Genomic DNA, 12,426 nt, shown 5'->3' with positions numbered 1-12,426 from the left:
TGTGAGCCTCGTGTGAGCATAGTTTTTGCTTAAAAATAATAATAATTTGCTATGGGTATTTAAAAAAAACAAATTGTTGCCTTGTTTAAGCAATTTACGTCAAAAATGTGACAGTTACGTCAGCAAGTGGCGCCCTCATTTATTTTCTACAATTTCTTGTCAGACTATATAATTTTTCAGTTCCAGTCACAATATAATTTATTTATTTATTTAAAAATTTAATTTAGGCAACAAGGCCCGTATTAAGGTAAACGTACCGGTGCTCGACGCGGTCCCAATACATGTCATCTTGGAACTTAAGTAATTGTCAATAGAGGTGACAGCAGGGTGTCATCTATTGGGCATTAGTATGTCGAGCACTAGTACGTTTACCTTACATATACCTTATAGACTGGCGCTGGTGGCCTAGCGGTAAGAGCGTGCGACTTGCAATCCGGAGGTCGCGGGTTCGAACCCCGGCTCGTACCAATTAGTTTTTCGGAACTTATGTACGATATATCATTTGATATTTACCAGTCGCTTTTCGGTGAAGGAAAACATCGTGAGGAAACCGGATTAATCCCAATACGGGCCTAGTTTACCCTCTGGGTTGGAAGGTCAGATGGCAGTCGCTTTTGTAAAAACTAGTGCCCACGCCAATTACTGGGATTAGTTGCCAAGCGGACCCCAGGCTCCCATGAGCCGTGGCAAAATGCCGGGACAACGCGAGGAAGAAGAAGATACCTTATAGACTATCATAAACTGTGCTTTTCTCCATAAATAGACTAACGTTAAGAACTCGGAACACGCGTTTGTAAATTGAATTTAAATTTTTATAGGATAAGTTTTAAAACATTATAATTTATTGATAGTCTTAGGTTATTAGGGTGGCCTTGCGATGTTGTGGATGGGACATGTCTCTTATCTTATGAGCGTTTTCCAAAAAAATGTACATTTCATTCATGTCTACAAAATATATTGACTTCTTGGGCTCATTTTACTCAGAATCATTTGTACATTCACGCCTCATACGACTACATGAAAAAATGTGTCCCAAGATTTCCTTTCCAGATCGTCACATTTTATATGGATTTTTTTTTATTTGTATGAACGTGACGCACTGGAAAAATATTTTTTCATACAAAATTTTGGGACACATTTTTTCATGTATGAGGCGTGAATGTACAAATGCTTCTGAGTAAAATGAGCCCAAGAAGTCAATATTTTGAAGACATGAATGAAATGTATTTTTTTTTGGAAAACGCTCTTATTTTAAACGAGTAATTCTTGAAAACTCAAAAATGCGCGTTTTTCCAGAGATAAGACCTAGCTAGACCGATTTTTCGCCCCCCAAAACCCCCATATAGCAAATTTCATCGAAATCGTTAGAGCCGTTTCCGAGATCCCCGAAAACTCTGGGAAAACGCGCATTTTTGAGTTTCTATATGTTTTGCGAGCAGCGGTCTTCCAGATATTTTTGGTTAAATATAACATGCGTTTAAATTGACATAGCATAATTTAAAACAAATAAATAAAAACGAAATCCAATCAAAAAATCTGTGCATAAAAAAATTACGTTTTTGATTAAGTAGGGTGACTCGCCTTACCACGACTACCCACGACTGCCTAAGCATTGTCAAACTGACACATTCGATAACGTCTGCGTAACTTACTTTCTATACATCTTGCTCGTACTAATATGCGAGTACGAGCGAGATGCATAGAAAGTAAGTTACGCACACGCTAGCGTATGTCAGTGTCAAACTTGGGTAGCCGTTCTGTTCATCAGTTAAACACCCTTTTTTCGAATTACAATATCTTGTAATTAGAAAATAAATTACTGCCTACACCCTACAGTCCCTACACCATTCGATACATAAATGTAAATTCTACGAGTAGGTATCAGTTGAGAATTGCGACCTGTGGATGAGAACATCCGGACATACGAAAGCACTTTTGCCCAGAAACGGAGACCTTCGCTAACGCTCGGCCAATAACTTTTTGCTACTCGAAGGTAATCCACAAATAGTGTCAAATGCCAACAAATAAAAATATTATTTGCATCAGTACCACAAAATCCCATTACTGTGTCAACCTACGCATCTCAAACAAAAACTTTCCCCATATAAAAGGGGTAGTAAACATCCTGCCATCATTCGTCGATCAGCTGTGCTTCGGACGCCATCTTGAAATTCGGACGCCATCTTGGAAGTGTAAAATGTTTAAAATAACGGCTATAGTGTCTTTGATGCTTATCGGTGAGTGGATTATTCTATGCAAGTTGTTTATAGGTATTTATAAATATTTTCGGGTCACATTTTCGGTTTTCCGCCTAGGTCCCAAGGTTCGGCAACCTAGCAATCGTTTTGAGATGGAAGAAAGGGCCCCCCTAAATTTTAAGTGCCATTCCAAGTGCTTAGGGGCCCAGGGGCCTTACCATGATGTCTTATTGTTTAGGACCTAAACTGAATTGCTAAAGGACGGAGCTACATAAGTCGCATAACTCCGTCCCTTAGCAGTTCAGTTTAGGTCCTCAACAGAATTGCAATTAAGACATCGTGTTAAGGTCCTAGGGTCTCTAAATCCGGGCTTTCGCATCACTACATAGTATAAAACAAAGTCACTTCCCGCTGTCTGTCTGTCCCTATGTATGTATCTTTAAAACTAGCTAAACTAACTAGGATTTTGAAGCGGTTTTTTGAAGCGGTTTTTTTGGTTTTCACCTATCAATAGTGATTCATGAGGAAGGTTTATGCATAATTTGTTAACCCGTGCGAAGCCGGGGCGGGTTGCTAGTTTATAATATTAGTATGGAAGTATGGATCATTCAAGTTTTGGTATTTTTCTGTTAGCCACGTGGTCTCACGCGGACTCTAGGAGGTACAAAAAGGAGGCCACCTCTTCCTCAGGTACCCTAGACTTGCCTAGACTCAAAAAACAGCATGCTGTAGAGTAGAAGTAGCCTACTAGCGTTTTTAAATCGTATGCTTTTACGCACGTTTATTGCCAAACTTTCATACAGTTAGTTTCGATTCTTATGACATATATATGAAATTCTGCCTCTTTATCGCTCGAATATGCAAGAGTTAGGTTAGATAAAAATATTTCGACTCTCTCGTTTGCGGTAGACCTTAGTGTAAGGCCTGAGTGGACGCTCGAGTTGGGCGTGCAGCGGGGCGGGGCGTGCGGCGTGCATGTTAAACAAATGCAAGCGTATAGTAGCGGCCTTAGTGCACGCTGCACGCTGCTCAAATCACTTGTGAGACCGACGCCACGCTGCACGCCCCGCCGAACGCTCCGCTTCGAGCGTCCACTCAGACCTTACACTTAGATTGTGACGGATTGTGGAAGTGGCGCCCTCTACACAGAATTTCGTGCAATATCTATTACTATTCCAGGAAGCACGGTATGGGGTACATTTTCGTGCGACTCTTGCGGCAACGAATGCGTGAAGGCGTGCGGTACCAAACACTTTAGGGCATGCTGCTTCAATTATCTCAGGAAGAAACGGGGACCCGAACATGTCAAGGTAATTAGTAATTACAACCAGTTGAACCAGTACCGTCTTTATTATAAGGGCACACGGGGCCCCCATCCTCAGGGGGCCCCCAAGGACAGAAAGTAACAGTATATTTGATTACCCATAATAAATCGAAGTAAAAAATAGAATAAGTTTAAAAATAAGCTTCCTTTACTTTCCAAAAGGGCCCCAAATTCTTATGTGCCCAGAGGCCCCAGCATAGTTTAACGGCCCTGAAATGATTACAACCCAGCCGGCCTAGCCAAGGTTACAATCGCTATCGCTTTGAAAACGAAACGCGTTGTGTCTCTCTATCACTCTTATTAGTGCGACAGTGACAGTTGCGTTTCGATCGCTACGGAGCGTAAGCGATTGACATGTTGTCTACGCGGCCAGTTCCTTCTTATCACAAAGTTGACAGATAGGCAGAGGTAAGCGGAATCAATCATTTTGGGACTTGCTGCTTCAATTATCTCAGAATTTTCAGTGTTGCCCAGATATTAAATATATTAAAAACGGGTCACTCACGTATTTTAAGTCGAAAAACGCTCGACATGTTTCACTTCGTACCGAGAAGTGTCATCAGGAGCTTGCGTTTACGGTGACGGACCGGCGCAGACTGCGGGCCGCAGCTCTTCGCGCCCGATGACTCGGCGCAGGCGCCGGTGGCGGCAGGGGGGGGCGAGAAACTACCCTCATTTATGGCATTATTGTCAAACGATGGGTTGCACACAACATTCACTACGTCACTCGCTAATGGGTCGTCCACACTGTCCACCGACGTAGTACCCAAAACAGTCGAAACATGTCGAGCGTTTTTCGACTTAAAATACGTGAGTGACCCGTTTTTAATATATTAAATATGTTTTTGTCTCACGGAAGTTTTGTTATTAAAGTTGCCCATATATATTGTATACCTACATAGGCTTTTATTTCTGTGTGTAAAAAATACTTTGTTTCCAGTTCTGGACCCCAAGCGGAATGGAGGTGAAAATGGACTCGCCCTACAAGACCAAACTACCTATCATAGCCGTCGAAACGTTACCCGACTTCTTCGGAGAGCTGTCCAAGGATTTTGAACCTAACCCCTTCGAAGATATGGTTGATACTAGAATGTATGAGGTTTAAGCTGTTTTGATTAGGCTGCAATACTCTGCTGCCCAAAAAATGATTTAAGTTCGTCGTAAAAAAACACAAAAAAGCACAACTGGATAACTTAAATTGTTAGCGGTGTTAAACGATCGTAATTCATAAAATTAAATAAAAAATATTACAAACGAATAGATATTTACTTTTTGAATAAGTGAATAAATAATATTACCTCTAATACCTCTAATATTGTTGGCCTATTTTGGTCAAAATCTGTTCAGGCAAGCAAGAACTTTTTTTAATAATTTCGTTTTTTAAATTTTTTTACAAAAAATTTTTGGGCGGCGGAAGATCCCTGTCAATTTATAATAGGTACATGAAGTTTCTGTCAAAAAGGTACTTTTTGTAGATCTTATTTTGACATCTTTTTAATTAAAATCTTGTATGCTTTAGGTTATCTTGAAAAAAGTATATACTTAGTTAATATTTCAATTATAATTTTTGACAGAAATTTTACTAAATATTAAGATATTAATATTCTGTAAAAAATGTATTTTATCATACCTACAATTAAAGCTCAATTAACTATCTAATACTTAAATTTAAAATCGACGTAAATAAAACTGATGGTATTTATGTCTATTTACGGCTGGAATAGATGGACATAAAAACCTTTGTATTTTTGGCCATATACACAAATGTTAAATGTGATTTAAAAATATAAACAATTTCACGCTGAAACTAGCAATGTGCCGAAGAGAATTTTCAAAAATTGCAAGGTACCCATGAAATGTTCTCGGTATTTTTTTCTACGTTTATTGTCAAACCTTCTTAGTGTAAGGCCTGAGTGGACGCTCAAGTTGGGCGTGCAGCGGGGCGGGGCGTGCGGCGTGCACTTAAACAAATGCAAACGTATAGTAGCGGCCTTAGTGCACGCTGCTCAAATCACTTGTGAGCCCGACGCCACGCTGCACGCCCCGCCGAACGCTCCGCTTCGAGCGTCCACTCAGGCCTTACACTTACAGTTAGTTTCGATTTCTATGACATTTGTAAAAGACGCTAAAGGATGACGTAATCAACAGTTGAGAACATTGGCTAATAATCCTACCTAAATGGGAACTTTCTAATAGAAAATTTGCACCAGAATTTTTTCATTGTTAGCCATACACAAATGTTCTGATTTTAAAATATGAACATATTCCATAATACTGAAACTAAAACTTTTTCGATTTATCATATTAACTAAAATCTATTTTTTTATTCGGTAGATTAAAATGACATTTCATAGTATGAAATCATTTCAGTCCACCGAATAAAAAAATAGAATTTAAATAGGGACATAATCGCGTATAAATAAGCTTTAAAACTACCTCCGACGTTTCGAAGATTATATTGTACATGCGGTGATAATTTTAAAGCTTATTTCTACCCGATCCCGTTTTAATTAATAATATTCCTGTCTTTATATATATTTAATAACTTTACAACCAGCTTCTAAATAAATAAAAAATATTTAAAATAAATAAAAGTCTGCGTCGAGAAGAATTCTTTTATTTCTTCATTATAAATTCAAACATTAATATATTTCTTAACTTACGACTGGTATTTTGGACAAATATAGCTCTCGGTTTATTTAAAATAAATATCACAAAAAATATATTTTATTATGAATTATTTTTTAACCCTTTAACCGCCAGGGTCTGATATATAAGACATTACATATCCAGCTCATTTCGCCACAGTCTGATAAATAAGACAAAGATCTGATTTGGTTTTTACAGCACATTTATAACTCCCGTAACTATGCCAACCTTACTCTGCATGGTACAATTACTGTCGGTGGCGACACGAGCACGCTCGATCAAAAATTGCTGGCGGTTAAAAGGTTAAAAGTTGCTATAGTTTTACTGGCTGAATATTTATGACTTAATTACAAATACATAATTATATCCGTGTAATTACAAGTGAAGAAAAACTTACTCTTTTAGATAAATTAATTAACATGTCACCTCCTAGGCCTTATTTAATACATTATAACTTACTTAAAAATACCAACATAAAAAAATGTAACGCTTAGAAAAAGGACCTATTCTATTTTGAGATCTTTGGAGGGACCCCCACACTAGCGTTTTTTGAGCGTCGCAGACGCCAATGTTGCGTCGAGTAGCAGCCATAGAGTTCACTAGACGCCGACGCTCGAGAGTGTGTGATCTCTCTTAAAAAACGCTAGCAATGTTGCCATAAACAAAATAGCAAATAGTTTTAAATCTAGCCAAGACGCTACGGCACTGCTTGAACCATTCAGCCAAGTCGTTAATTATTATATCATGCGTATAAAAGACGGCTACTGGAGTTAAAAAATAATATTATATAATCCAGCCTATATATGTCCCACTGCTGGACACAGGCCTCTCATGGAATATAGTCCCCACGCTGGTCCAATGCCCAAAAAATAATTCTATTTTTTAGTCCTAACCGGACTGGGTTAGGACCAACAAGTACTATTTGAGTCGAATTCGATAGTCAAATATAAAAAAAGAGACTCAATTTGAGAGTTCCCACACTAGCGTCTTTTGAGCGTTGGCGTCTAGTCAGCGCTATGGAAAATGGCGTCGCTGCGCAGTTGCACCAACGTTGCGTCGAGCCGCAGCCACAGAGTTGGCTAGACGCCGACGCTCGAGAGACGCTAGTGTGAGGTTTCTCTTAGTGCAGTCAGAATGCAGCTGCAGTAACTAGGAACTAACTTTATTAATATTTAGGACTAATAGTTAGGACTGAACTAAGTAAGGTGTGTGAAGTGTTTACAACGGACTCTATAAGCCCCCTGTACACTCGTGCGTTAATCGCGGCGCGAAGCCGCTAACGCGAGTGTGGAGTCAAGGTCTCAGATATGCGAAATCGACTCCATACTCGCGATTCGCGCACGAGTGTGGAGGGGGCTATAAATGCAACCTAAAATGATTGAGTTATTATTACTAAAGAGATGCTATTCCAAACAATTAAATTGTCGCTATCACAATGTACCACGCGACTAAAACGTCGTAAGCGCCGAAAAATTCATGGCGCTTACGCATTTAGGTCGCGAAATTCACGCTCCGCTTCTATGGTTTGTTGCCAAACATCATCAACTCAGAATGCTGGCCGCGTAGCCAAGATGCCAATCGCTTACGCTGCGTAGCGATCGAAACGCAACTGTCACTGTCGCACTAATATGGAAGAGTGATAAAGAGACACAAAGCGTTTCGTTGTCGAAGCGATAGCGATTGTCACCTTGGCTAGGCCGGTTGGTTCTATACGTAAGTATTAATAGTTCAATGCCTAAAATTAATCATTCAAACCCAAAAACACAATATAAAGCATCGAATTCAATTTTTATAATAATTTACATAAATTTGCGCAAAGTTCCCCTAAATCCACAAAATACCAGTAACCGCCTCATTTTTCCTTCTTTACTGGAACTCCTTCTGTTTCCTTCTGGCTATTTCTGCGCTGGCCTCTTGGATCGCCTCCCAGAGTTTGGCCTCAGACACAATCTGGCGGGACAGGTCGTCAATCCCGTTCTCGGTTTCCAGTATCGGGAGGGCTTCATCGTCGACAAACTGAAAAAAAAAAAACGAATCACTACATCAAAGAGTAAAGTAAGTATCACTACTATAAGTATAAAACTAAGTCGCTTCCCGCTGTATGTCCCTATGTATGCTTAAAGATCTTTAAAATTAGGTTTTTTTAATAGATAGAGTGATTCAAGAGGAAGGTTTATGTATAATTTGTTAACCCGTGCGAAGCCGGGGCGGGTCGCTAGATCATGTATAAAATAAGGTATTTGACAGTATTTAATAGTAAGTAGTTTATGTGACTGCTACATAATTAATGGTATTAAAATTCGAGTGTGGGTTTATGAAACCAAATACGTGAGTGAGGGTAGCACGTATAAACAGCGCCATCTACATTATCTACAACAACGATGAGGCGTTGGGCAGCTATCTATAGTTGTCTATAGCGACATCTAGTTAATCACACGCCACAGCTCACTGTGTTCCCTCAGGAATTAAATACTTGGGAAGTAAAGTAAGATTTAACCTACAAGAAAACAGATGGCGCTTTGATACATGTTAATTTTGACAGCTAAAGTAGAAAGTTTTGTAAGGCCTCATTCGCACGAGCGCTTTACCAACGCGCGTTAAAAAGCGTTTGAATGACACAAATGGATACATGTGTATTTATTCACACGATGGCGTTGGCGCTTTTTACGAAGCGGTGTTGGATTTTCGACTTTAAGCCTTGGTCATTAAATTGAATTTAGCGTGCAGACATTCAAGCGCTTTTTTAACGCGCGTTGAAAAAGCGGTCGTGTGATGGGGCACTAATGAGCAAGTCTATTAATTCGTCTTCGTGGTTCGAGTAGCAAAGCAATTATTAATCGACTTTTAAGGTCCACCCCACACTAGCATATTTTGAGCGTCGGTGATACGCTAGTGTGTGGTGGCTGTAAGAAAGAGGCGGTACTAGTTTTTCAAACATTTTTATTGTAAGTACAACCAGGGGGGTGTCACTCCGCAGTTTAGGTACATTTGGCCGGCGCGCCCATCGTACAGGCGTATGGTAGTGGGCTGCCGCTCGGCGCGCACGATAGTCGTGTCACATGGCGCTCGCGCAAAATTGAAAATACACAATGGCTTCGAAACTTACTTCCGCGAGAATCAGACATGCTATCTTCGGATAAAAAATGTATGTTTACGTAATCAACGTTTGTAATTCCTACATATTTATCTTAAAAACAATAAATCAGTGGGTATAGGTATAAAAACTTGTCAAGTGATAACCCCGTGCCGACACTCACAGCTCGGTCATAAAACTGCGGCGCACAAAGGAGATTCACGGTTCGTGCGCGGTTATAAGTTTCAATTTTGCTTGCAGGCGGCGATATAGGTGTAATTTTATACCTAAACCTGACTTTTGTGAAGGAGTGAATTTTCTGTACGGTAGTACTATTAGTTATTCTGTGGTACAACCACTTCATCATGATATACTTTCTATGTAGCAATATGATGAACATCATTTTGTGAAGATAGATAAAAGATAGTTTATTCAAGTTATTACAATGCGCTTATGAACGTCAAATAAAGCTACACCGGCTCCAACCCTACACAGAGGTGTAGGGTTGGAGCCGGTGTAGCTTTAAATTTAAATTTTAAATCTTCTCTAGGCAGAGGCCTAGAGAAGATTTAAAATTTAAATCCCCCCACAATTGGAGGAGGATATCCCAATATGGGACTGGCAACAAACTCGGCGGAACACATCTTTATCTGCTCCACATCCTTCCTCTGTTCCATACAAACATCAAGAACTTAGCTAGCACCTCTGCTATTACAGGTGTCCATGGGTGACGTTACTTGCTTACCATCAGGCGCTTCGTCCGCTCGTTTGTCTCCTATAAAAAAGCAGGATAGCCTACCTGTCGTTGTCTCATCAGTTCTTGAACGGGCATGCCGGGGGAGCCTTGGGACCTCTTGCGACCGCACCCTGAAAACAAAACGAAACAAAATAGTTTTAATTTGTTTTCTCAATTAAGTAAATTAATCTTTTATCGCCCACTGCTGAGCATAGGCCAGTGGCCAGTCTTCGAGTACGCCACTTATCCCGGTCCTGAGCTAATCTCATCCAGAACGTGACTCGCAACGATGAGATTGTTGTCCACCCAAAGAGCCAGGAATTTAGCTTGGCAATGACGTGTGTGTGGTGTGTGTGTGTGAATCTTGTGGCTTGGTGCTTCGGATCTCAACATTCCTCATTCGATCTTGAAGCTTGATGCAGAGCATGGCGCGCTTCATTGGCTCTCAGATTTTATGCACAGCCTCCTTAGGTCTATAGCCCGACACCGTATGTGATTTTGGGCAGGACAGGAGCTGAATTGAACTGTAAGAGTAGTGTAGAGGGCAGTACAGAAGTAGGTGCATAGTTTATTGATGTATTTAGGCTACAATATGCCAGTGTTTCATAAGCACAAGTAGGGTTGTAAAAAAACGGTTTTTTTTCTGACTTGAAAAAAAAAACATGAAAAAAAAACCGTTTTTTTTTTCTGGAGAACGTTTTTTTCAAAAGTATGAAAACTCAAAATTTGCAAGGCAGTTAATACTTTTATACGATTGTTTTACTTGTTTTAGACTTTATGTTAACCATTAAACTAATTTAATTTAACAACTTTGATTAATAACAACATAAATGAAATCTGTAGTGGTAGTTATCGCAATTTACTGTTGGCAACACCAACGCCTCTCGTCGCCGCTTCGGGGAATTCAGGGATTCCGGATACTGTACTGACATACTTTAATGTACTTAGTTTTAAGTTACTTATATAAATAAATCACGAAAAACCATTATTGAGGCATATTTTTCTTCATCTGAAAAAAAAACCTAATTTAGAAAAAAAAACCATGGTGCCAGGTTTTTTTTTCTATTTGCAACCCTAAGCACAAGGCGGTTGTGCACAAATCACGCGAGGTGTTTTCGTCTACTTTTTGACTGTCTACAGGGTCCTTCCAGGCCAGGGTCTTACCAGTGAACGCGTTGCAGAACGGCCTCTTCCTTGGCGCCATCACCACCTCCTCAGACAGCCGAGGGTCGAAGCCCCGGGGAATCTGCAATCGTAGGAAATTTATATAAAAAAAATTGTAGTAAAACTTCCGTGAGACACTGCCATATTAAAATTTAATATAGTATTTAATACTATGTCATCAATACACCTTATTTATAAAACAAAGTCCCCGGCGCGTCTATCTGTTTGTGTGGTTGTATGTTCGCAATAAAATCAAAAACTACTGAACGGATTTTCATGTGGCTTTCATCTATCAATAGAGTGATTCTTGAGGAAGATTTAGGTGTGTATGCTTTCAACGCTGAGTGGATTTCTGGGCCGTATGCTTGTTTGCCACCGACGTGGTATAAAAAAACTTACGCTGGCGGAATAGCAGGCGTCGATGAGCAGCAGTGCGAGCACAGGCAGGAGCAGCGAAGGGCGAGCCATGGCGAATTCTGTGATTATCTGTGGAATTCAATGAATTTTATTACTCAACAGATACGGCAACAGAAATACATCTGTGAAAATTTCAACTGCCTAGCTATCACGGTTCATGAGATACAGCCTGTTGACAGATAGACGGACGGACAGATGGACAGACGGACAGCGGAGTCTTAGTAATAGTAAGTTTTTACCCTTTGGTATGGAACCCTAATAAACTAAATAAAAAATATCCCAGCAGCTCCACCATTTGTGCAACAAAAGTGGTGGAGGTGCTGGGATAACCTTTCAGAAAAGTGAAGAAAGCTTTAGTATACAGGGTGCAATCTTTTACGTGATACAAAAATAGTGTATCTAGTTCCGCTCATGCTGGAGAATATAATGCATTTATTCAATTGTTTAAATTAGTCTTATTTAAAACTTCATATTTTTCTAACAAATAATTTAATCACAAACTCAAAGTATGGACACCCTACATTCTATGACAATGACACTTCACGAGTTTTATCAATTATCTTATCACTGTTATTGATGATTGATAAGTTCCGTACCTAATTACCGATTCGAAGAAAGCCTTATCAATTTGAATAATTTTCTCTTAAGAAATCTTGGAGGGACTAGCGTTACCCAGTTTCCACTGGGGACAGCGACATCTAGCGTTTAACAAACAAATCTGTCACCTAAATGGATTCACGTAGAGAAAGACATTTTTTTACGTAAATCAGTTTTTCAGCGTCAAAATTTCACATCATGGGACCATCGGTCGTTCTCGATTACACACAAACGTTACCGATAATGCCTGATTGCATTACACGGCCAA

At 39.7% G+C, this 12,426-nt stretch overlaps 2 protein-coding genes across 2 annotated transcripts; one reads left to right on the top strand and one right to left on the bottom strand.

The window, feature by feature from the left end:
- The first annotated feature begins 2,197 nt into the window (after positions 1–2,197).
- On the top strand, positions 2,198–4,654 carry LOC134659544 (uncharacterized). The gene is made up of 3 exons (XM_063515210.1): positions 2,198–2,237; positions 3,378–3,508; positions 4,463–4,654. Exons 1-3 carry the CDS (start codon positions 2,198–2,200, stop codon positions 4,625–4,627), a joined length of 336 nt encoding a protein of 111 aa, XP_063371280.1. The 3' UTR covers positions 4,628–4,654.
- Positions 4,655–8,007: 3,353 nt separating this feature from the next.
- LOC134659542 (cardioactive peptide) lies at positions 8,008–11,631 on the bottom strand. Its single transcript, XM_063515208.1, has 4 exons — positions 11,544–11,631; positions 11,145–11,226; positions 10,044–10,111; positions 8,008–8,187 (listed from the first exon to the last, which is right to left on the bottom strand). The coding sequence occupies exons 1-4, from the start codon at positions 11,610–11,612 to the stop codon at positions 8,038–8,040; spliced, it is 369 nt and encodes a 122-aa protein (XP_063371278.1). The 5' UTR covers positions 11,613–11,631; the 3' UTR covers positions 8,008–8,037.
- Positions 11,632–12,426: the final 795 nt, after the last annotated feature.

Source organism: Cydia amplana, chromosome 25 (assembly GCF_948474715.1).
Source record: "Cydia amplana chromosome 25, ilCydAmpl1.1, whole genome shotgun sequence".
In the NCBI taxonomy this organism is placed as follows: Eukaryota; Metazoa; Arthropoda; class Insecta; order Lepidoptera; family Tortricidae; genus Cydia; species Cydia amplana.
This window is presented reverse-complemented; position numbering and strand designations above follow the sequence as displayed.

Bases quoted from the DNA above. Each gene is read 5' to 3' on its own strand.
- LOC134659544 (XM_063515210.1), top strand. From the start codon at position 2,198: ATGTTTAAAATAACGGCTATAGTGTCTTTGATGCTTATCG. The intron at 2,238-3,377 runs GTGAGTGGATTA...TTACTATTCCAG, and splicing joins AGTGTCTTTGATGCTTATCG to GAAGCACGGTATGGGGTACA. The intron at 3,509-4,462 runs GTAATTAGTAAT...CTTTGTTTCCAG, and splicing joins GGGGACCCGAACATGTCAAG to TTCTGGACCCCAAGCGGAAT.
- LOC134659542 (XM_063515208.1), bottom strand. From the start codon at position 11,612: ATGGCTCGCCCTTCGCTGCTCCTGCCTGTGCTCGCACTGCTGCTCATC. The intron at 11,227-11,543 runs GTAAGTTTTTTT...CTACGATTGCAG, and splicing joins ACGCCTGCTATTCCGCCAGC to ATTCCCCGGGGCTTCGACCC. The intron at 10,112-11,144 runs GTAAGACCCTGG...TTTTGTTTTCAG, and splicing joins GTTCTGCAACGCGTTCACTG to GGTGCGGTCGCAAGAGGTCC.